Source organism: Ambystoma mexicanum, chromosome 6p (genome assembly GCF_040938575.1).
Source record: "Ambystoma mexicanum isolate Mex_15411 chromosome 6p, UKY_AmexF1_1, whole genome shotgun sequence".
Taxonomy (NCBI): domain Eukaryota; kingdom Metazoa; phylum Chordata; class Amphibia; order Caudata; family Ambystomatidae; genus Ambystoma; species Ambystoma mexicanum.
Genome location: NC_090935.1, coordinates 333,816,231 through 333,841,929, shown reverse-complemented (window position 1 = coordinate 333,841,929; position 25,699 = coordinate 333,816,231). Strand labels below are relative to the sequence as shown.

The 25,699-nt window shown below is 44.0% G+C and overlaps 1 protein-coding gene across 1 annotated transcript in view; it reads left to right on the top strand.

Annotated features, from left to right (window-relative positions):
- The window catches only part of ADAMTS12 (ADAM metallopeptidase with thrombospondin type 1 motif 12), a 4,001,072-nt gene that overhangs the window by 2,577,392 nt on the left and 1,397,981 nt on the right, over positions 1 to 25,699 (top strand). Inside the window, exon 10 of the mRNA XM_069627090.1 lies at positions 6,888 to 6,980. Coding sequence (XP_069483191.1) covers positions 6,888 to 6,980 — 93 coding nt within the window. The remainder of the gene's footprint in view (positions 1 to 6,887; positions 6,981 to 25,699) is intronic.

Genomic DNA, 25,699 nt, shown 5'->3' with positions numbered 1-25,699 from the left:
TAACAAAGCTTTTCTTCTGCAGAGCAATGATTTCTGGCGAGTCTGTGGGCCCTCCTTCGTCGTCGTCATCGTGTTGTCTGTCCTAGCGACAGCTCCCCAGCGCCAAACAGCCGCACAACAGCCGGTGGGCTTTACTCCCTCGGGCTTAACGCCACAAGGGCGGTATCGTCTGTCCTTTGAAGGATCCTGAAGTCACGTGATCAAGTCACGTGCTGGAGATGCCGCGCCTCCTCCAGGAAGCGCGTTTGTGTCGCGTTGCGGCAAGAGCCTACAGCAGCTCGCAGTGCCGAGTTGGAGAGTGGATAAGGGCAGCTTCCACACAATGACTCCTCTGATAAAGAGAGTTTGCACTGTTTGTTCGCACAGTGCGGGCGGCAGCATCTGTCCTTTGAAGGATCCTGAAGTCACGTGATCAAGTCATGTGCTGGAGATGCCGCGCCTCCTCCAGGAAGCGCGTTCGTGTCACGTTGTGGCAAGAGCCTACAGCAGCTCGCAGTGCCGAGTTGGAGAGTGGATAAGGGCAGCTTCCACACAATGACTCCTCTGATAAAGAGAGTTTGCACTGTTTGTTCGCACAGTGCGGGCGGCAGCGTCTGTCCTTTGAAGGATCCTGAAGTCACGTGATCAAGTCACGTGCTGGAGATGCCGCGCCTCCTCCAGGAAGCGCGTTCGTGTCGCGTTGCGGCAAGAGCCTACAGCAGCTCGCAGTGCCGAGTTGGAGAGTGGATAAGGGCAGCTTCCACACAATGACTCCTCTGATAAAGAGAGTTTGCACTGTTTGTTCGCACAGTGCGGGCGGCAGCGTCTGTCCTTTGAAGGATCCTGAAGTCACGTGATCAAGTCACATGCTGGAAATGCCGCGCCTCCTCCAGGAAGCGCGTTCGTGTCGCGTTGCGGCAAGAGCCTACAGCAGCTCGCAGTGCCGAGTTGGAGAGTGGATAAGGGCAGCTTCCACACAATGACTCCTCTGATAAAGAGAGTTTGCACTGTTTGTTCGCACAGTGCGGGCGGCAGCGTCTGTCCTTTGAAGGATCCTGAAGTCACGTGATCAAGTCACGTGCTGGAGATGCCGCGCCTCCTCCAGGAAGCGCGTTCGTGTCGCGTTGCGGCAAGAGCCTACAGCAGCTCGCAGTGCCGAGTTGGAGAGTGGATAAGGGCAGCTTCCACACAATGACTCCTCTGATAAAGAGAGTTTGCACTGTTTGTTCGCACAGTGCGGGCGGCAGCATCTGTCCTTTGAAGGATCCTGAAGTCACGTGATCAAGTCATGTGCTGGAGATGCCGCGCCTCCTCCAGGAAGCGCGTTCGTGTCACGTTGTGGCAAGAGCCTACAGCAGCTCGCAGTGCCGAGTTGGAGAGTGGATAAGGGCAGCTTCCACACAATGACTCCTCTGATAAAGAGAGTTTGCACTGTTTGTTCGCACAGTGCGGGCGGCAGCGTCTGTCCTTTGAAGGATCCTGAAGTCACGTGATCAAGTCACGTGCTGGAGATGCCGCGCCTCCTCCAGGAAGCGCGTTCGTGTCGCGTTGCGGCAAGAGCCTACAGCAGCTCGCAGTGCCGAGTTGGAGAGTGGATAAGGGCAGCTTCCACACAATGACTCCTCTGATAAAGAGAGTTTGCACTGTTTGTTCGCACAGTGCGGGCGGCAGCGTCTGTCCTTTGAAGGATCCTGAAGTCACGTGATCAAGTCACATGCTGGAAATGCCGCGCCTCCTCCAGGAAGCGCGTTCGTGTCGCGTTGCGGCAAGAGCCTACAGCAGCTCGCAGTGCCGAGTTGGAGAGTGGATAAGGGCAGCTTCCACACAATGACTCCTCTGATAAAGAGAGTTTGCACTGTTTGTTCGCACAGTGCGGGCGGCAGCGTCTGTCCTTTGAAGGATCCTGAAGTCACGTGATCAAGTCACGTGCTGGAGATGCCGCGCCTCCTCCAGGAAGCGTGTTCGTGTCGTGTTGCGGCAAGAGCCTACAGCAGCTCGCAGTGCCGAGTTGGAGAGTGGATAAGGGCAGCTTCCACACAATGACTCCTCTGATAAAGAGAGTTTGCACTGTTTGTTCGCCGAACAAACAGTGCAAACTCTCTTTATCTTGTATATATATATGTTCTTGTCTCCTAATTTAAAAAAGAAAATGTATATGTTCATATCTTCTGATTTATAAAATGTATATGTTCGCCACACCATTAATAGTGGTGGAAAAATGTCTAGGAATGTGTATTGCCGCTTTGCTTTATCATCCTAGGAGAGATGAAACCATGGAGACTGACCACGGAAGGCGACCTGGGGACCGGGAGCGAAGGTCCGAGGGGCCCGGGGTACCGCCCAATCCTCCCATCAGGACCAGCAAGGAGGACTGATCGATCCAACTGGGTGGAGGAAAAGATGCTGAACTGTGCCATCTACAGAATTGGAAGAAGATAATGTGGACATACCAGCGCAAGGGCTCAAAACCTCCTTTGCACCCGACTTCCCCTCGACTCGAATCAAAGAGCAGTCGGGCGGGGGGGTTTGTCAACGGTTTTGACCCATGTTGAATCAATAGACTGGGTAGATGTGGGGATGAGCTGTCGCCGCCCATTATTCTATCCCAGAACAAACTAAATCAATAGACTGGGTGGATGTGGGGATGAGCTGTCGCCGCCCACATTCACACCAGAATCCAAGAGAGCTGCGCAGTTGGCACAAGACCACTCCAAAGATACAACTTTCTTGTGGGGGGTTCCACATCACCACTCTACTGTAAGGATGCCATCAAAACAATGTTAAGCAAGGGTCCTATTCTATCAAGCAAAAGACCACTCTATTGAAATGCAGTAATTCAAGACAGATCCCAGAAATTGATGCAGTACCGACAAATTCCACAAGGCGGCGCTAGCGGTCTAAACTCTGACAGGAGAACTGGCTGACAAAGGGACCTGAGTCAACAGGGACTTCAAAGCCTGTTGGTTAATTGAAAATCTTAGCCACCTGCTGTTCCCAGAGGCCAAGAGGCTGAGAACTCTTAACACCCCAGAGACTCACAACAGGAGGCAGGATATCACATGACCCTTCTGAGTGAGAGGGAGGGGGTTTCCCCTTCAGCCTGGAGGAGAGAGACAATAGCCCCTTTCAGTTGAATGGGATATGTTAATTTTGAGTGTTTCCTGTCAACAGCCCTCTGCCAGCAAGGAGAGACATGTGATCACTGAACCACCCAGACTTCTGGAGGCGGAACCTAACACTTTGGGGAGTTGAATTGCAACAAATATATATTTTATAGAAACAATATAACTTATTGTAACCAAATGACAGGAATGTACAACTTTGAGAGTCTTAGTATGAAAAATGCCCTCACGATTTGAGTCCAAACTCCAATTTGTACGGTGTTCTAGGACCAAACCCCGCTATTTATTGATATTACAGACACCGGGTTTATGCTAGAAACCTAGTAAATAGCTGGAATGTGTGGAGAAGGAGGGTGTACCTTTGTATAATTTTTGATGAAAATCCCATACTGCAAAACCAGTCAAAAAGCGCAAAATGTTGTCATTTTTGAATGCAAGCCCCCAGGAAGATCAGAGCCGGACAAGCATGGACTATAAGGAATATATAATGTGTACATGTGAGTTCAACAAATTGTGTATCTGGGAAATATGTATTTGAATCAAATATAGATTTGTGTGCACATTGACAAGGGGAGTGTCTTTCTGTAAGCCATAAAGATGACACCCAAGCCAGCTCCCCAATCAAGGGAGAGGGGAGAACTGGGCCAATGACAAGTAGAGAGGGGCAGGCTCAGTTATGCTACTCACACACCCACTTTCAAAACACATAAAAGGAACATTGAAACCCAGGTAGGGCGATGCAATTCCATTTGCTGCGGAGCGTGCTGACCGACGACTTCACATCCAGAGATCCAACACTTAGACTTCCAAGCTAAACAGAGACTACTGAACTTTGAACCAAGAAGGCCCACTGCAAACAAAAGTATTTGTCAGCAGGCATCAAAATCATTTGCAAACTATTCCACAGCCGGGCGAGCTGTCTGAATTCTTTGCCAAGAACTTTTGCCAGTACCCAGAAAGCAGTGTTACATCCAGAATCCACTTGATCCGGACCGGAAAGCAGAGCAGTATCCAGAACCAGAGGCCGCTGTATCCAGAGAGGCTAGACCAGCAGAGCAGAGCTGACCCAGACGCTGTGAGCAGAACCGCCCGAAGTCCAGTCCAGTTGACCCGATCCGTGAGGAGGTCCAGTCCTTCTAAAAATTAGGAGTGAGTATCCGCCAGAACTGTGCAGAACCCAATCTCTTAGTTAAAATAATCTAATGCAAACTATTTTAACCTAAGTAGAACTGCCTCCTAGAAATCGTGTCATCTGTCATTTTAAAGCTGCGAGCTGTCATCTGTCATTCTAAAGCTGCAAGCTGTCACCTGTCATTTTGAGTTTTACTTTAAATCCGAAAATCTACCTTTATTAAATCGTCCGTATCTCTTGAACCGTTTGGGCTAGGAACTTTCATTTTAAAGTTGAGATTCTAGGCTTTCCAACGAACCTAGAACCGACTTGATACTCCATATACTTTTGCCGTAATCACGATTCACGCACTCGCGAATTTTACCGCAATTTGACATTTGCTTTATTTCAGCCACGTGTAAAAGTCAACAGCTCCTTGCTTTCCTTGGCTAAAATCCATTTAAACTGCTAGTTACGCATAGAGCATTGCTAAAGTGAACCTGAACTAATATAAAGTATCTCTCCCTCACCCTGAACCTCCTGCAGGGAATTAAAATCAATTTCTCATAAGCATAAATAGAGACAGCTCAGCAATCAAAAGGACAGACAGATTCACCCACTATCCGAATGCTGGCGGAGCACCCTGCTACAGAACTATCCATCTTACTTGCTCCAGACTCGAGAAACTTGGCAGAGCAGAAAGGCCCATTGCATAGCTGAGCCATTTTCAGCTAGGCCTTAATTTTCCAGAACCAGAACCAACCCCAGAAACCTAAGGGGAACATAAAAAAAGACAGCCGGGCTGTGCTGTACTGCTTGCATGCTGAACTAATTATCATCAGAACCAAAAGATCCAATCCAGTCCTGTGCCATTCTGTGACCAGAGCCATTGCGGATCTGTTCCAGTCTGGTGCCGTGCAGTGCTGTGAACAGATCCAGTCCAATCCGATGTGCCCAGCTGTCTATCCCAGAACCAGATTCCCTTCCCTGACCAAAAATCTTGACGGACCAGAATCCTGACGGTTCTGCTTAAACACATATCTAGTGAGTTTCTATAGATAGAACTGTGTCAATAGCATATGTACTGTCCATAGTCAATCCCTATCTTAAACCCATCCTATATTGTCTTCAGAACCTTATATTGTTAGGAGTATTGTTGAATTGTCAGAACGTTTCTTGCACTGAGGCTCTCTTATTTGTATTTTAAAATCATAAGTCATTAGTGTTGTGAGTAACTAAAGTGAATCACAGAAAGAAATTGAGTATCCACCACATGAAGGGATCCGTGGCCAGGAACTGTGGAGATTCATGTGTGGCATTCTCTTTTTCTATAGTCATAATCTAGTGCAAGAAATCCCATTTGTCTTTTAAAAGTGCATTCCTGTTTCCCATTCTTGCACCTGTCTCGAAAAATGATCTCCACTAAAACATCCATAACTTCTTCAGTTTTTGTGTTAGAAACAAAATTCCAACGTCTGCTTGTAGCTAACATCCACAGCTTTATCTAAAACTGCATCCCAAATCCATATGGATCTCCTGTGATCGCGATTACCATGCACTGAAAAGTTTGTAGCGAATTTCGTTTTAGGGCAATTCTGACACGTGTAAAATAGCTTTTGATTGCTTCCGACCTTCATTTTAAGATTTCACATTGTTTCTTAGTATCAAATCATTGCTAGTGCTTGTGTGCAGCTATCCAGAGTGGCTCCCATAAGAATTTAAACAATTTCAGCAATTTAAACCATACTTAGTGTTTTTACCCAATCCATTCTCAAGATAACTTTAAACCATTCTGACTGCTTGCCAATCAATTCTGTTTTTCTCTTGTGTTGATGGGGGGAAATTGGGATTGATATTTTGTTTGAATTCTGCCATTCCTGAATACCTGCTCTCTCTCCTCCTATCTCCTCCTATCTCTTTACATTGCCTATTGGGGGGGTTGAGGGGTGTGCAGGGGGAAATAGTAACCACACTGCTATTTGTTCTGAACACACACACACATGTATTATTTCTGTCCTGAATTGTTTTGCTCACTATTACTCCTTGTGTACTAAAGAGATTATTTATCGTTATGTCACCCCATTGGTGATTATTGCGTACCCATTAAAACATAGTGTGATTGAATTGTGAATACATAAATACATATTATAACTTTGCAAACCAGCCTGATTCCTGGTTCAGTGTGACCGGGGGGGTTCCAGGAGAAGGGCCTGATCTGAGTGGTACATCGTTCGGAATAAAAAAACTTTTAGAAACAAATAAATAATGATTTCAGTTGTGCATTACACACTAGGCATTGACTTAGGTGTGTGCCGGATTGAAATCACTTACAGCTGTATCACCCGAGCAACATAGCGGAACCCCCTGATGTTGTGCAGTTGTCGTGGGCGGTGCACAATTTCGCACAGGGGGTTGCGGGCCTCGGGCCGACACTGTGTGTAGTGCCTTGAATTTCCTTAGTGTCTTGTGTCATCTCTCCACAGCACTTCCTTCATATACGCTGTACATGTTACTGGCCCTTTGTTCTCAACTAAGATTAAAATCCTCAAAAAACCGACATTTCAGAGGCTGTTTTCAGTTGAGGCTTTGTTTCACTGAGCCTGCTTCTCATTCATAGTTGAACATAAAGTAAGTTGTTTTAATGTTTTTTTTTTTTTTTTTTTTTTTTTTTGCAGAATGTCTGCCAGACTTTATGGTGCTCAGTGGATGGTTTCTGCCGGTCAAAGTTGGACGCTGCCGCGGATGGCACTAGATGTGGCGAAAAGAAGGTAAGCAGTTGCTAAATCTGATCCTAGCAATCATTCCTAATATTTCAAAGTCAAGCGAATCGTGTGCAGAAATAATCCATGCATGCCCTTGAAAATTACCCAATTTGAATCAATTTATTCTTAAATCAAATCTTGCTTTTGCTTTTCACCCAAAAAATAAAAAAAAGGAATTTGGGTGCAGTAAAAAGACAAGTTTCTAACATGACCGTATTATGAACTCACCTATTAGATGTGGGACGTAACCCAGTATGTACATGCAGAGTTCACCAACTTCAACAAATCAGAATGATGACAAAAGAAAGAATTGTTTTTAATGTTGATGAGTCACAAATGTTTGCACTAGAGCAATTCAGGCTGCGCCACGAGGATTGCATATTGGCACTTGCTGCTTCTGATCAGAATCCAAAAGAAAGAAACTGGAGCAAATATGCAAGCATGTTTTGAATGACTTTTCATGTGAGATCAAGAAAATGCATGTGATTCGCCATATTTGCATCGGTTTAAGGTTTTATCAACACGATAACAGGAACAGGTGCAATTCTGAGGTGCTTATTTATTTAAAAAAAAATAAGTGCCAGTACCCAAATATTTTCTAGCACTCTTGTGACACTGCAGATGGGCAGTTCGTCCCACTGCTGCCACCACCCATGTTCCCCCCGGTGTCCACTTACCTGGTTTTACACTAAAGCTTACACCTGCTCATTGCGGTTGATTGATGCCCTGACAATCACACTTCATAATTAAAGTGATCCTGAGACAATAAGTGTGGAGGTCAAAAATAAGTGCCAAAGCTGAGCCCTGGCAAACACCCCCACAAATTAAGCACAGCTTACACAGCTATGAAAAGCATTCAATCTCATAAAATCTCTGTAGTATTCTGGATGTTATGTTGTTTGCATGTGTGAGTGCTGAGGTCTTGTTGGAATGTTCTGTGGAGCTTGGAGGGTTGGGGCACCTGAGAGTTCCACATGTTACAGTTGGGGACTTGGAGCTGGGCAGGGAACCAGGGTGGAGGCATGTGACTATGGGCCTCATCACGAGTTTGGCGGTAACCCTTAAATCCGGCAGTCGCGCTATAACCGCCGGATTTAAGGGCCGCCAAATCAGGGCTTCGGCGGATTTCTCCCCAGCTCTGAGCTGGGGGAAATCTACCAAAAATGTGCGCTATTACTGCCGGCGGGAAATCTGCTGGCGGCAAGAGCGCAAAAATTCCCCATTGTACCCAATGGGGAATGGGGCATTCCCGAATGGGCTCGGTGGGGAATGGGGAATTCCATTACCGCCAAACCCGGGATCCGGCGCTAATAGCGCCGGGGGGGTTTGGCGATAGGGCTAATACCGCTGGCGGTAATACTGCGGGCGTTACCGCCCAACTCGTGATGAGGCCCTATCTCTTTTACTTTACTACCTGTACTATGGAACATAAGAAGAAATATACATGTTTCCTTTTTCCACTTACGTGGGTCAGCCTGGTTCCTGCTCCTTGTGCATTACTGGCCCAGGGTACATCAATCTCATTCAAGGAAGTTTAACAACCCCACCGCAAAGAAGACTACTCGCACATTGAAATATCTCAGGTCCTTTTTGCACATGGGTAAACACAGGGTTATGGTCTAGAACACACCCGTCTCACTCACACCCACCTTCTGGCACACGAAACAAGCTATGTTTTAAAAATAGATTTCTTTTATTTGAATGAGACCACAAACTAAGTGACAGGTGGTTCCCCTCTCGTAATTCAAGGGAGATGCACCCGAGACACTATTGACACAGGCAGGCTAAATAGATCACAACAAGAATACACTCGGCCTAGCTGTATCTTTCTATAAACAATTACCAATGCAATTACATGTGACACATATATTCAAAACTAACACAGATGCTTCTATCAATCGGTCGACTTTTATTCAGAATAGTTCATGTAAAACAGCAAAATCCCAGTTTCATCCTAAATTAGTTGCCTTTTCAAATGTTTTGGAAAACACAAGGTACATCTCTTTTGAAATATCCTGCAATCCTGAAATTAGCTAATCAAAATAGTGAAGGAAACGATAAGTCACTCACTCATTGTTCTCAGGAACTAATTTATGATGATAACAATGATTTTTGTGCTTCTTAACATTGGAAGCAATTTAAATGAGTTGTTTTAAAATGACATTCTTTTTTTAGGGACAAATGAAAGGAAGAAACCAACCAACCCACAGGTGATTTGGGATTTTCTTCCCCCTTTAACCATCTACTTTTCTTGTTCATTTAATGAATAGCAGATACGTTAATTCTAATATTTCAGTACAATAGAATCTTTGCTGGGAAAAAGGATTTTACCTGCTGTGAATCTGTAAAATCCATGGTGCGTCGTAAAGTGAGTCCAAGCCTGCCGGGCCAGAGACCGAAGCTACTCCTCACTCATGACGCTCAATGAGGACGAAACACGTCTGGGGAAGCTTATGGTCTCGTGCAGAATCGGTGTGACATAGCAGGCTAGACTACCCCTTTTGAGGTGGGACCAAGCCTGACTTGCAAATGGTTGTTCCCTTTCTGTAATGGCTTAGCAGGCTGAAAAACAATGGTCTGGAGGGTTGCCCAAAGCAGTGCCCATGGTTATGATTTGTTCAAACACTTTCAACCATCAACTTTTGGTTTTGCCATAAATTAATCAGCATTATGCAGACAATAATATGACACGCACAATAAAATATTATATGCAAATTTAAATATTCTTTAAAGCCATCCATTTACTTATTTGAAAGGTTTCATGAATGGATATAAGGCAGCAGGGACGTCATTTCACCAAAATGCCAGGTGTAGCAAAATAACATCACACGACCCTTGACCACTGATGACATCACAGGAAGTGATGTCATCTGACCCCCCACTCGAATTGACATCACACGAAGCGATGGAGCATAACCTTCCACCCCTTGACAAAACAGGAAGTGGCATCACATAGCTTTGTTTCTAAGTACACTACGAAAAATATGGTTTGGTATCACTGTAAAGTGATATAGATCGCATACAAGAATGGATCACCATAAGCATCATTCATTTCAGTGCTTATCGGCCCATATTACCAAATTACTGTGAATGCAAGCAGATGTCCAAGGCCAAACGACAATGATGTGTTCTTATATACCTAGGCTCTTCATATAGAACTAATATACATACAGTATCAATCTACGTGTGTTGGTACTCATTTATGAACCTCATCAGGAAGAAAGGCTGAGTTGACCTTGCCCGGAGTTGAACATGAAACCGACAGATCACACACATATTGCAGCAGCGAACACTCTACCCATTGAGCTATTTTACCAGCTATAGCTACCAGAAAACCAGCCACTCCAGAAACAAATAGCCACATGCTGCTGGCTACAACAGAGGAGCCTCAAAAAACTTTAAAAAAAGAACGTTATTTTCTTTTCTATTTTTTTTAGGGGTAGCAATGAAGACCACACAGGTAGCAAGGGAGACTTCAGGGGTCGCAGTTGTGACCCCTTGCGACCCCCAAATGACATCCCTGTAAGGCAGCATGATTCTATGCCAAACTAGACCGACCCTTCTTTTGGTTCCCTGTTACACATCTCTCTGCCTAGACCACAGCAGGGCCTCCACCCATGACCAGGAGCCACCTCCAGTTGTGAGCAATATGTTTCTGCTCTTACGTGCTAAACTGCCTTTTGCATCAGTCACAGCCGAGATACAATGGCCTCTCCAAAATGATATAAGACTCTGCTTTCTGGATATGCTATTTCCTTAACTCCATTCTTCATTTGCAATCTGTCTGTCTCCTTATAGGATCCCTGCTACTCATCCTGGACGATGTCTTATTGCTGCAGATGTTCTCCAAACCAGTCCTTTTATGCATACGGTTGGGCATTTTAAAATACATGAAAAGAGGCTGCTTCACACACCGCGTAAGGATTGATGTTGATGTATTCTTCAGGTTACACAGGAGAAAAAGCCTCCCACCGCTCCACTAACACCTTCATCTCCAACTGCCTCCCCACTGAATCCAAACATTCCATAGTACACTGAGAAACCTTCCTTCCACCTAGCAATTCCAACTTCCACAAGGAGAGCACAATGGAACACATCTCCCTCCCTCAACCCATTAAATTGCCACTATGAATAACACATGAACATTATACACAATGGAAATATGTACAAAGAGCCATTGCATGTAACATCATACAACACACATAGGGATGGTAGGCATTACCCAACCCATTATATGAAACACCCACACACACACACACAGCGCCAAAGGGTTTACACAATCTACCCATTTGGCGAAATAATTTAACATATGAGAAAATTGTAAACACCTATATCACTTGATGAAGGTTTAAACCTTGTTATTTCATTTGCCTGACCTTAGCCACTCTGTCATGTGCCTGCCGAAGGGTTAACCTTATTATTTCAATGTCCTTACCTTCTCCACTCTTGCCTGGTTCCACACCTGGCTACCCTGCACTGTCACTGCCCCTCTCAGAACCTCCATCACTTTAACTGGGTTTAAGTATAACATATCCTCTTTTCTTATCACACCACCTTTCTTAACCCATACCCAATCACCCACCACCACTTCTAGACCCCTCCTCCCTGATTTCTCGTTTGTCTTTCTCACCCACTCACCTTTCCTTTTATCCATCCTTTCTCTCAACTCTTCCACAGCACAATCCAATATACGTGCTCTACCCAGCCAAGGTGGTAAAACCCTGGTACTTGGTTTCCTCCCCCTCATTAGTTCAAATGAAAACACATCTGTGGATGCATGCGGGGGTAAATCCAGAGTGTATAGTCTATCTCTCATGGACACCGTCTTATCCCTCCCACATGCCCCTGCCATTTGCACTGCTTCCATTACACAACGAATTACTCTTGTCACCATTCCATTGGTTTGTGGTTGAAAAACTGCAGTTCTGTTGTGCTTCATGACACATAACATTAGACATTCTTGAAAACATCCCCCAACAAACTGCCTCCTATTATCTGTCAGAGTTGAGGTAGGTACCCTTCCCTCTCAAATACACTCGCAGAAACTCAACCATCACCTGAGCTGAGATGTCTCATACAACACGGAATTCCGTCCACCGAGAGAACAAATCAACCAACACAACTATGAACTTCTCCCGGCCATACCCCACATCCACGAAACCCAATATATCTCACTCCAAACCTTCTCTGGCATGCTCACCTTCACCATGAGTTGTTAGTGGGCCACAACATTTTTGCCTGAGACCTCACATTCAACACCCCTTCCCACCATGCTCTCCACATCTCGATCAAGAACCGGCCACCATATTCACTCCGCAAAACCGCCTTGGACTTTGTAACACCAATGTGCCCCTTGTGTGCAATATTTACCATCCTCCTCCTCAGGCCCCAGGGTTTAACTGCTCTGTCCCATCTGTACAATATTGCCCCATTGACACACAATTCTGACCTCACCTGTGATAAACTCCTCTCCTCCCCACTCAATAACTTTTTTTACTGCCATCCATCTTGGGAAAATCGCATAACTCTCTCGAAGAACCCTTCTTCCCTTAAGGTCTTTGACCATTCATTGCCCGTGACAACTCCATCATGTGTAACATACACAGTATATGTAACCACATCCTCCAGACAATAATCATCAGCCTTAGCCTCACCCTCACTGAGTCGCGAGATATGGGGCCTCATTATAACTCAGGCGGTCCGGAAATAACGGTGGCGGTAAACCCGCCGCCACCGTTGTTTCCAGACCGCCTGATCCCAACTCCTGCAGGTGGGAGCTGATGTTCCCTCCAGGTCTGACCTGGCGGGTTTAACACCGCCCGCCTGCAGGCGGACGAGGAAACACCGGCAGCATTACGAGATGCTGCCGGTGTTTCCATGATCCCCATTCCCATCGAGTCCAATAGGACTCGATGGGAATGGGGATTAACACCATTCCGCCTCTGTGATTCCCGGAAACCCGAGGTTGTAATGCCCCAGTAATTCCGGGAATCACGGAGGCGGAATGGTAAGACGAGTCCGGCGGTAACCAGGCGGTTTTACCGCCACGGTTACCGCCGGACTTGTAATGAGGCCCATGGTCTGCTAACACATTTTCTCTCCCAGGAATCACTTCCATCACAAACTTGTGACCCTGCATCCTAGCCACCCATAGAGCCACTCTCCTACATACCCTTTCTATGTCCTTCATCTCAAAAATTGCCTTCAACAGCCTATGGTCAGTTCTGATGATAAATTCTGCTCCCCACGCAAAACTGTGAAATGTCTCCACGCCCCAATGGCAAGATAACAGCTCCTATTTCAAGACGGGTCATTTTTAACTGCTCCCCTCAACATCTTAAATGCATGAGTTACTATTGATTCTCGACCATCTTCTTCAATCTGTGTCAACAGAGCCCCTATACCTGAGTGGCTAGCATCTACAGAGATAACACTCCTACTTCTAGTGTCAAACATTGCCAAAGGCCTTGCCATATCGGTTTCCTCTTTTATCATGTAAAACTCCCTCTCACAATCTACATCCAACACAAACTTAACATGTTTCTTGAGTAAACATTTCATCTTCACAATCTCATTCGAAAAATTGCTTGCAAATTTTTGATTAAATACAATCATTCATAGGAAAGACCTTAGCTCTCCCTTCCCCTCCGGAGTCTTCATTTTCTTGATTCCATGCACCATATCTTTCGTCAGCCTCAAACCCACACTTGATATTTCTTGACCTAAGTACTCCACCGCCTCCTTACCAAACACACACTTTTCCGCTTTCAATGGTATGCTCTTCTGTCCCAGAATGTTCATAACATTCTTCAGGTTCTCCTCATGTTTTTCCCACCTCTCTCCACACACGAGTATGTGATCTTAGAAACAATGAACATTAGGGACTCCCTTCAATAACCTATCCAGCACTTTCTGAAAAACAGACGAGGCTGAAACCAAACCGAAAGGCATTCTGCAGATCTGAAATATCCCCTTGTGTCTGATGAATGCTGTCAATTGTTTAGACTCCTCATCCAACCTTATCTGATGATATGCTGATGCCATATCCAGTTTTGAAAACAACTTTGCCTTACCTTCAATTGCCAAAATTTCCAACATATTCGGGAGAGGGTACCTCTCCGCCACAACACATTTATTTAATTCCCTCTGGTCAACGCATAATCCCAACTCCCCACTGGCTTCCTTAACAACCACGAGAGGAGACACACATTCCACATTCCCGGCAGGTTCTATTATGCCTGCTTTCCTCAATTTCCTCAATTCATTCTTTACTCCATCTCTCAGTACCATGGGACATAGTTTTGCCACCACGGGAATGCTTCCGTCCTTTAGAACAATTTTTTGTGCCATACCTCTCACACACCCAGTGTCCCTTGAAAATACCTTAAGGTACCGCTCACCCATACCAAAGTTCTCACCTACATGCAACACTTGCTCATCTGCGTTGGGGTCCAATCTTATCCTTAAGCTCTTCTGCTCCCTCCACCCTAACAACGATTGGACATTGTTGGTGATGTACACCTTTCCTTGTCTCTCTCTCTCTCTCTCTCTCTGCCCATTGAACTGTAAGCAAGCCATGAAACATCCTACAACATGAACTTTCTCGCCCGGATCTGCAAACGGATTGTCACAATCCTCAACTTCATTACACATAATCATATCACAGTTACTACTTCCACTCGTTTTCTTCCTCTTCTCCACAGGATTGCTGCATCTCCTTATTCACATATAAGACTTTCCTTCCATTCCTCAGTGAGTAGTTCTTACAGAAATTTGCATAATGACCCCATCTATTGCACTTATTACACATCACTCTCCTACCTGAGCACAAGGGAGGGCTCGCAAGGTGGCTGGAACTAGCACACCTAAAACACAGCCTTTCATTTCCTTTGGCCCCTTGCTGCTTGTCACCCCTGCTATCTTACATATCCCGTCCCCTTTGATTATTCCATTTGATCCGCTTCTTTGTCACCTTGACATTTTCTTTTCCTTGATCTACCACCCTTCATTTTTCACAGGGTGTAGATTTGTTTTCCTTCTTACTCAATTTTGCAACACAAGCAAAATTGTGTGTTCAACTCTTTTTGCAACTGACACCACCTCCTCCAGGCTCAATTAATCTTCAGTCATTCTTTAGCCATATTTCTTCTCGTATCTTGTCGTTACAACAGTGTACCATAAACTGGTCTCTTATATGTTCATCCAGCTTATCTACAAACTTGCAGTTGAGTGATAAGTGTTGTAGGGCCGTTAAGTACTCCTCCACGGACTCTCCTTCTTCATGCTACCCTACACCAAAATTATATCTCTCGAGGTTGGTGCTTGTCTTCGTGTCAAAATGAAGATCAAGCTTGTGGATGGCCTTGTCAAATTCATTTGTGCTGCTTTCTTGATCCAATTCTAATGATTCTGGCAGGGTTTTGTAGATATGTTGCCCTTCATAACCTAAAAAGTGCATTAATAGGGATACTTTGAGCTCCGCTTATATCGTATTTCCACATGCCCCCCGCATGTAATGTATGAAACTCTTTTTCCAGGGAGCCCACTTTATTTTCACTGGCCACGGACTTGCCATGTAAACTGGTGGACCAGATTCGCCTTTGACTGCCATTTTCTATTCCTGCATTTTTCTTGTGCTTGTTTTGGAGGAATAGAGCCAATTTATTTTGTGGTGCACATACCGTTGCCTTTTTTTTTAATAGTTTAGTCACCACTAGTAACCTCCTGTGGCCCATGAAACCAAGAAAGCAAAGGAAAATAAAAAAAATGTCCACTATGGTGCGCGCTTCTGTTCCACTTTCCTGTGATTAATAAATGCTTCCTAGTCTTTTACTGAGGCCACTTATTCATTTGTACCGCCTCTTAGGTTTAAGCGCCTGCGCGGGTTGAATTCAGGCTTTCGGATTCTCTGAACAGCTGTACATTTGTTATGCCCAATACGCACATGCACGTGTGCACATTTAATATTTCAAATATGTTCATTCATGCACGCGCAGGTCTTCTCCTCCACCCCTGACGCGAGCGGTGCTGTTGCCGAGCACTTGCATGCTCCTTGCCCCAAAATTCCCTTTGCACGGTGCAGTTCCTCTCACTCCTTAACAGTGCAGTCAGAATGGGGCTGGTGGCCGTAGGGAGGGTGCTCTCCGAAAGCAGGCAGAGGACAGCACTCACTGGGTGTTTTGCTTATGACACGTCCCCTTGACTCATTCTTCCGGATGGGCCTGTATTATGAATCTGGACTCAGAAACGTCATGGGCGCTTCTGCACGACCACGTACATGCCGCAGCAACTGAGTATTCCGCCCTGGGTCGCCTGTCACTTTCTGGGTTGGGAGTTTCTCTTCTTCACAATAGCGAATCGCTGATGCACAGCAGCAGCGTGTTGGGAGTTTATCGGGAGCCATGTCGCCAGTGCAAAATGGCTGCTTGGCAGAGTGGGTAAGGGTTGATGTGGATGTATTCTTCAAGTTACACAGGAGAAAAAGCCCCCCACCTCTCCACCAACACCTTCATCTCCACTGCCCCCCCACTGAATCCAAAAATTCCATAGTACACTGAGAAACCTTCATTCCACCTAGCAATTCCACCTTCCACAATGAGAGCACATTGCAACAATAACCACTCCTCTTCTGAGACGATAATGATGACATTGTTTTATACTCGTTCTCTATTGCCATAAGATGTTAGGCATGATGACTGTTTAGAAAGCCATCTCCTTGACTCTGATTCACAAAGAGTGTATTTTCCTGACTTTTCTAACACTCCTTTAATGGAGAAGCGATCACATGTTCCCCGTTTGCCCCTCCTCTCTGCAAAATGGCATCACAAATAGAACAGTTGGGCAGAATAAGCATGACGTTATTAAAATTACTTTTACAATAACTTCACTTCTTCAAAATGACAGGATTGGACTTTCACAACAGAACATAGAGTTATCAAAAATGTGTGTGCAGACTGGGATATTGATTAATTGCTATCAAACCCAAAAATATGAAGAACCCTCCTTCTCCAGAGAACCATCGGCCTAAAAAGTGTTTCGTCTGTAACCATATTGGTCGAGGAATAATTTCCCCTTTTAAGTGTGAACTGAAATGAATTTTAAAGGGTTAGGGTGTTTTTTTCTGAATGGTGCTCATTCCTGTGACTGTTCCCTGCCTCGTGCATGGGACCAAGTTAGGGGAACCAGATAATCCCTGTGTTCCCACACAGAGCTCATCATCCTCTCCTGCCACTGCCGGCTCTTCTGGTCAGGCGTCATCACAGTGTACATATAAGAAGATCTGCAGACCCTGCTGGCACTGGTTGCCAGTGTGACAGGGAACTGGCATGGAAAACATTTCAGAGCCTATTGCCTTAGTTACAACAACACACCCCAGCGTTGGAAGACTTGTTGTTAGTTTGGCAGTTCCTAGCAACCTCTGACCATATGTTCAATTTCTCTCTTGCATGACCTTCTATCTCAGGATCAGGAATGGGGATAGCAATATGATGTGTCCTCCCAAAAACGTGTTTGCAGGACTTGGGCCCTGGACTCAGAAAGGATGCCAGACAGATTGTTGAGAATGGTACACTCCTTTTTTCAGTTTGTGGTCTGAGGACCTGTGCTGATCTAGCAACAAACAGTATTGGTGCTGCTCGCATGCCCCGGCCCACACCATCACAATATCAATCCCTTATGTATAGGGTCTCACCAACCAGCCCTTTGGATTTACAATTTATGGAACTTATGCCACTGATGACACTGTGTGCCTTTTTAACGTGTTGCCGATGCTGATTTTGCCAGAACGTTGCGTGACAGCAGAGTTCTTTGCTGGTGCATCTTTATTTTGTGGAAATAAAATATTGTTCTCCTTGCAAGAGGTGTACTGGGCCTTTTTCCCTAGTGTAATGGGTTGCATTTGTTCTTGTGAGAGTGTTGAGGGGCTTCTCTACAAAGCCTCCAAAATCCAGGAGAGACAGGCCACCCTAACAGGGCAGAGCTATGTGGTTTTAATAATTGTAGTAAACTTTCAGTCCTGGAAAATACATTTCTTAAGAGCATACTGAGATTTCTTTATTGTTCCCCAAGCTTACCTGTCTTTGTTGAAATGAATGTGCCCAGAATTGAGTCCCTGTTCAAATATGAACTTGTGTCCCTCTGGGTAAGGGTCTGGTCAACGCTGAAGCTATCAAAATGTAGAGATGCCCTGGAGGATATCTTAACACAGGATGGTGGGGCCTCCGTCCTGTGGTTCCCCCATGTAAAGAAAGACCTTTATAACATTGGGCAGATTGCTTGTTGGGAAATACCTAATTGTATGGGTAACAGTACTAAGTTACTTGTTAAACAAGCATACCAGAACAAGGCTGAGTCTGATATGCTGAGCTGTATTAATAATTCATTCTCGCTCAGCACTTATTCGGCAGGAAAGCAAGATTTTGGCTTTGAAATCTACTTAGATAGCATTACACAAAATCCTATGAGAGCACCTTAAACCAAGCTGAGACTTTCCCTTTTAACATTGGGTAATCTCCGTTGCAAATGGAATAGCAGTTTGTGCCACTTAGAGGGAAGGTGTGATTATTTTTGTATTGATATGTCCCCTGTAGCTGGACATCAGGAAACGCTACCTAAAGCCTTTGTTTATAGCTAGAGGCATACTATCAACAACCCAAGCTTGGAATTAGGTTGCAAGTCGGGGGATAGTGTTGCTGTTCACACTGTGGCGAATTACCTCTACAAAGCTTGGAGAAGGAGGACGTTGAGGTTGGCCAAAGCAGCAGGCCCTCAATATGTGCCCATTCTCACTTGTGTGATTACAATGTTTAAATAGTGGTATCACCCACCTAACAACAAGCCCATGTTCATGGGTGTTGCTAGGTCTGGAAAAGGCCCCGGGTTATGCTAATGTCAGGACTCTCGGGACGGGGGCTAGCTAAAGCCGTTTGTTTGTAGCTCCTGAGATTCTATCCGGGGCTGCAACCAAAAGACCAGGGGCTATAACCCCCTTAGACTCCCCCCCCAGCAACGCCTCTGCTCATGTCCAGAAGTCAAGTCTGCATTTTGCCAGCTCTTTTTCTTTTTTTTTAAGTGATAGGCCAATACATGCGTAAATATTACCTTTAAGGTACTTCACACAACAATGACCACTTTTACAGGCAGATCATTTTTTTCTAGTTCCATGACCTTTTGACTTATAGCCCCTTAAGCACAAACCTATCACAATTGTGTTTCTTTATTAATTTCTGGAAATCAATACTTAATTGGTAATTTAATACTTGTAGTTCAAAGTTATAAGTGGACTACTAAATAATTCTAGATAAAACTTGTGCCCCTATCTTTGCTAAACTCTCATGGTAATGACACTTTAAGAGATGTTATGGCATTGTCAAAATAACCGTGTGCAGATATTTGCGAATTGTCTTTGTATGTGAGCACTTCAGTCATGCTACAGCCATCTTCCGAATTTCTCCAGTGCGAATATTGGTGAATATGGTAGAGCATGATGGGTTTGTTTTGCCATGTTCTGAGCATCCAAACTTCCCTCCAATGGAAATATTTCTAAATTGTGGAAACAGTCTTTTTCTCTATGTTTAACCACTGACTTGTTCTCTTGGGTTGGTCTTGTTGTGACTTGTCTTTCTCTTAAACTCTGGTGTGTGTGTGTGTGTGTCCATGAATGCCTGACCCGGAATGCTGAGTGACTGTTCCCCTGTGAGTACTCTGGGAATAACAGTTGGAAGAGAGGCTGCCTGAGAGAGAGGATGGCCGGTGGATGTGTCCTTAATGTACCTGTCTTGAGAACTGTACTTGTGACTTGCAACTTGAACAAAGTGAAGAAGACTTTTTCTTTATTACATTTGAGGCCACAGTGTCATCTAACCTGAGAAGGTACTTCGTATCACTCCTCTTTATTAGTATAAGCCAGCTCTCAGCTCCTGCAAGTGTCTAAATACTGGGGGCAGGCATTTCGTCCTTGTTATAAACAAGAGCACACAATATTAGCACAAACTTTCAAAAAAAGTTGAATCCCAGTTAACATCAAACTTTCCACACATTTGTTTGGCATTGCTTCACTCAAGCCAGCATGATACCATGGACTTGTCAGGTCAGTGTTTGGTATGAGTCCATGAAGTTAAGTAATAATGACATTTTATAGACATTGCCCGACGGCCTTTACCAGGATGTATGGGTGCTGAAGACCAATTAAAGGCCTGAGTGCGAAGGTTTTAATTAAGGTTTGCAGGCCCATTACTCACAGTAGGGTCCAAGGGGGCATCTATAAATCTATTATAATCTACCTAAGATGAGCAGGGGTTTTAGAAACAAGTAAAGAATGCAAATTGCCTGGGGTGTAAGCATGTTTGAGGGAGTGGGGAGAGTCCGTCAGGCCACCCCAGCAGGATGTGGCCTGGCAAATCAATGGATGGGGGTCACGGGGATGTTTGGAGGAGTGACCGTGCTGCGTCTTTCAGGTGCAGCCTGTCAAAGACTAAGGTGGCTGGGGTGTAGTCGTCACCCGCAAGCTAAGGAGCAGCTGTTGGGTGTGGGAATTCACATGGCTCTGCTTATAATTTCCCAATTTCAGGGACCTTTATCAATGTTCTGACCACTCCCAGCTTATATATTGCGAAAATTGGCTAATGGAGGAGTGCCATGTCAGTCCTCAGTGCCATAATAACAGATACAGTGCTTAGAAGCAGGACGAATATTTGATAAAGAGTTAGTGAAAAACGTTAAATTGTTGTTAAATGACTTGTCATATGGCATTCGTCAAGATATATTCATATTTGTTGTTGCAAGGGAATTATCTTTTCGCTATTTCTGTTAGACGGAATGATAGGTCGGCCTCAGGGAAATTAGAACATGCAACGCGAAGTATAAGAGGCTCTATGATGATAAAATGTATGGAAAAGCGATTTTTTATATCGACATGTTATTCATCGAAATGTTTAATATCAAGTTTTTATAAAGTCCAGAATACCCTTACTGAGCTAAAACAACAAAACATGTTCTTTTACTTTACCAGAGTAAGGTTGTTCAGTAAATTGAAAACATTAATTGCGCAATATGCTCTGCATAGTGCATCCTTTGCACCCAGGCGCTGAAGCAAATTAGGTGACCAATTGCATAGGCAAGTAAGCAATGAGGCAGATGATTAATTCTGAAATTAATTTCATGGAATAGCTGAATGTGTCCAAACAATTTCTGCTTCTTTGATTGCCTTATTGCACTGCTTTGCTTTTAATCCTGGTGATTACATGTTTTCATCAGGCAATGCAGGGAGAAATAGATGGAGAGAGCAATCATGTCAGCTCGCCAAAAAGGTGCCCTGCTGAGTTTTCTAAATCTAACTCGAAACAAGCGGAGCTGATTTGCTACAAATTGACACAAATATGATTTCCAGGAAAAGAGGAGGCTAAGTGAAGCCAATTCCTAAAAAGAACCACATGCAGATTTTGATGACTTTTTGCATGTCTTTTGCACGGCTGGCTACATTGAACTAAATTCGATAAACAAATTTAGAATTTACGACAAAACAAATATATGTATGTGAACAAGTGGTCAGCAGGTTACAAAATGCGTACTTCTGTGTTTCCGTATTAATATGTGATGAAAAATGAAGCTGGAATTGGTCCTTTACACCTTTCTTGGCTGACAGTTTATTCTGGGAATTTTTGTGGGAGCCCGGCAAGTGCAACCACAAATTGCAATTGAATGCGCCCTTTCTTCTTTCTATATATATTATATTCACTAAAAAAAACTTTGTTAGAGGGACGTTACGGTTAAGTTGCACTACTAAAAACCTGTGAAATTCACAAAAAAAATGTTATAAACGTGACATTATGGTTCAAAGTAAAATCGAAAAAAACCCTGAAATTCAACAGTTATGGTAGGCTAAGCAACCATAACTGCCCGCACCACTGTGCACTGCTAACACTACCACCCAGGACATGAAAGATGGCATCACAAATTTCATTGATGAAAATGTTCATGGTGAGACACACGCAGTTATTTTCGCATACACAGTATGCGTTGCTGTTAAAGCACCCGACTTGTTTGTACAGGTATTTCCAAGACGGCGCCATGACCGTTGCCTTACACCACCATAAATGATGTTATGTCACTCCTAATCGCTAGTTCAGCGTAGGCACAGAGGGGGTCTGGCCGGTCATCCCATAACGTTATAATAGACAGTCAGCCAGTCACGAGCAGTTGCATCTGGCGTTGAAAGAAGCCGTCACTCGGCATCTGGAAACCATGGCACGCACAGTACGGCAAGATGTAGCTAGGCGGAAAACGTAAGAGAAAATCTGTGTCAATACCCAACCTTTAGGAAAAAATTCCAAAACAGACACAAAGATTGTGGAAAGTAGTACACAAATGGAAGTGGACAAACAAGACATTTTAAAGAAATATTAGCATTGACCATGGGTACATATAGTGACACCCTACAAACGCAGAGAAACAGCAGTCTCCGTAAGGGTTCAAAAAAGGGAAACTACACAGTGAGATGGTAATTCAGTTATGAAGGCAGCATGAATGGACAAGCAAGAAAGAATTACATGTCTTGATGTTACACAAGACCAAAAGAACGTGCAAAGTGATACACAAAGCTATGTTGGGCAAGCATAACATTTGAAAGAAAAATAAATAACGGTTGACAAGGGTGACTGTAGTCATAGCCTGCAAACGCGAACAATGTGCACTCTCTGTTATTGGAGGAAAATTACAACTGCGCAAAAAGATAATAGTTAGGTATATAGTCACAATTAGTGTTTGGAAATATAAAATTAAAACGCGGGTCGGTGTAGAGTCGTCAAATTTAAACTTACATCATCTTGACAGCCTCCATTGTTTTTGGCAAAGTTAGACAGCAAAGTGTTTGCATCAACTAATCTTCATGAACTGATATTTCATGTTCCTTACAAACTTTTTTAAAAGATAACCTTATCAAATGGTATTTTTTTTTCCAAGCTTTCATTCCTTGCATAGTTTTTGAAGTTTACCTTTTGCTCAAGGTCAAAAACCAATAGCCCCTTATGGATTGACTTGGATGCGTGGGCCTACTCAGCTCGCAACCAAAAAAGCTAATTAACTGACCTTTACTCAGAAGGCAAATACATTCTCACTTTGCAACAACATATGAGCATCCAATCATGAGAACCACTACTCCCATATGCCTCCAAAACCATTGTTTCCATCAAACACTCCAGGTGGCCGCCTCAGATTTGAACACATAGGAAGCCAGTCTGACTTCAATATTAATCTGAAAACATTACAACACAGATGCAGGCATTGGTTGCTGTACATTGAGCACCAACTTCCACTTTACCGTATGAATTTGGTGGCAAGAAAACACCACTTTTTGAGTTTGATCTTCCACATTGCACCCGAACCTAATTAAACCTCACCTTCGGAAACAGTATTTCATAAGTATAACAAGTGCATTGGTGTCTTGTTTTGTATGTGTTACCGGCGATGTCCGTGTACACCAAAACATGAACAAAAGATGGCGGAGGCCGCATAGAAATCTGACGCACTTCATGCTGCTCCACAACCAATCAGTGAAAGTGCCACATGTCCGCGGACTACGGATTAGCCAAGCGGAGCGAACAGGGAAGTGTGACCGCGGAGCGGACATAGATATCACTAATTTTTGCAGACCTACTTTTTGATCGTTTTAAAGAAAACTACAGGACGGTTTTTCACCAAATTTACAAAAGCACTCTTTTGGGACCAAGCCGCTGCTCCTGCTGCAAATTTGGTGAAAATCCGTCCAGCGGTTTCAGCTGTAGGCATGCACAAAGTTTTTCCTCCATTCAGTCTATGGGAAAAAAAGATGTTTTGGGACCCCCCATATAACTTTTTCCCCCCTGGACCAAACATCACCAAACTTTGCAAAAAATAATCAGAGTGGCCCATATACTATTTTTGCAAAGTTTGGTGAAGAATTGTCCAAGGGGAGCGAAGTTATAAGCCACCCAAAAAGTGCTATTCCTATGCAAACAGCAACTTAACCATAACTACACAGCCACTACTGTGGCTGTATAATTCACTGAAAAAACTTTGTTAAAGGGACGTTATGGTTAAGTTGCATTAATAAAAACCTTTGAAATTCACTGAAAAAACTTTGTTAAACGGACGTTATGGTTCCAAGTAAAACCGAAAAATCACCGAAAAAGAACTAAAAAAAAACTGCACTCCATCTACTTTATATTTCTCAGTAAAGTACATAGACGCAATAAGATTTTCCAACATTTCCATTTGCATTTTGTGTTATGCTAATGGAAATATTGTGGCGTTCATCCTCTGTTCGAGGGACTGGAACGGTCGATAAAAGGCCAGTAGGCCAAGTTGTCAGTCCAATCGAAACAAGAGTGGATAACGTGGTCTCTCGACCATTACCCCAATTCCAGCCCCTAAAATGCGGGATGAATGCCATTAGCAGGCTAGGTTTCCAAAGCGGTGCTACTAAAAAAGAGGATTTTTAGTCCTATACCGGAAGGAAAATCCTTTTCCAAGATGGCCACCATGGAAAGGGAAGGCAGGGGTTCCAAACAGGGCCCATCTTCACTTTCCATGGCAGCCTGCAAAAGGCAAAAACAAAACTCTGTGACCATATTACCATGAGAACATTTTTCTTCCCTTTCAAAACTATCCTTATTTCGAATAACTTTACCACAAAGCCAGTCCCAGGTGGACGTAGCCACTTTAATCCTATCTTTTGCCCCTTCTGGTCAAGGCCAGTAGCCACATTGTCCAGATCATGACCTTATACCATGACCCCGACATTCTGGCCACTGCCCATGGCTACAGCCTACCCCTCAGTCACTAAAGCTATACCGCTATTTTTTTAACTACATTATGACACTTGTCAAATAAGAAAACACTGCCACATTTGCAAAAACATGCTTTTCGGTCGTTGCCAATGAGCCTTACGCAAATTTGCAGGAAATCCACCCACGTTTTCTTTTTTCAAAACTGTCAAAAGAATACACAAATGATTTGTCATATAAGGTGTGCACAAAATCCCAACAAACTTTGTAAACCCATTCGAAATCACGTCAGAAATATTCTACCCATCAGCATCACCCCTCAACTCCCCAAACATTATTTCATAAGTTACACAAGTGCAACGCTCATAAAATATTATTGTCCCGAGGGTTCACCATGTATTTTTGTACATACATTAATCTATTGCAAACATTTCCAATGCACCTTACCTCATTTTTCCTCTTTTACAAACATACGAAATCTGACAGCAGGGCGCGTCCATCTTGTGCAATTCTTATCCATTGCTGCATCTGCCTAAGGTGAACTGCCCTGACGTCACTAAATCATATGCTCTGCCCCTGACCTTCACATAACCAACCCAAGTGATATTCAACACTTTTCTCAGTGACGTTCCTCTTCAGCGTAGCCAAAAGCACCCATAATCACCTATGTGCTGTGACGCAGAACCCAAAAATCAACACACATCGACTAACAACATAGCTCGTCACAATTCGAAATACTAAACCGGTCTTTAAAAGAAAACAATAACACTGTATAATTTGTAAAGCACTTTTATTTCACAATAAACTCTCTGAGAACATCCGACCATTCCCAAATTCAATCAAATTGCAAATTCGTTTCTTCGCTCGTGATCGAAAATGTTAATCGTGAGGCACACGTTGTTCTTTTCCCATACACAAAGTGTTAGTTTTCGATAAAGGAAACGGTGGGTCGCACAGTGAATTCCA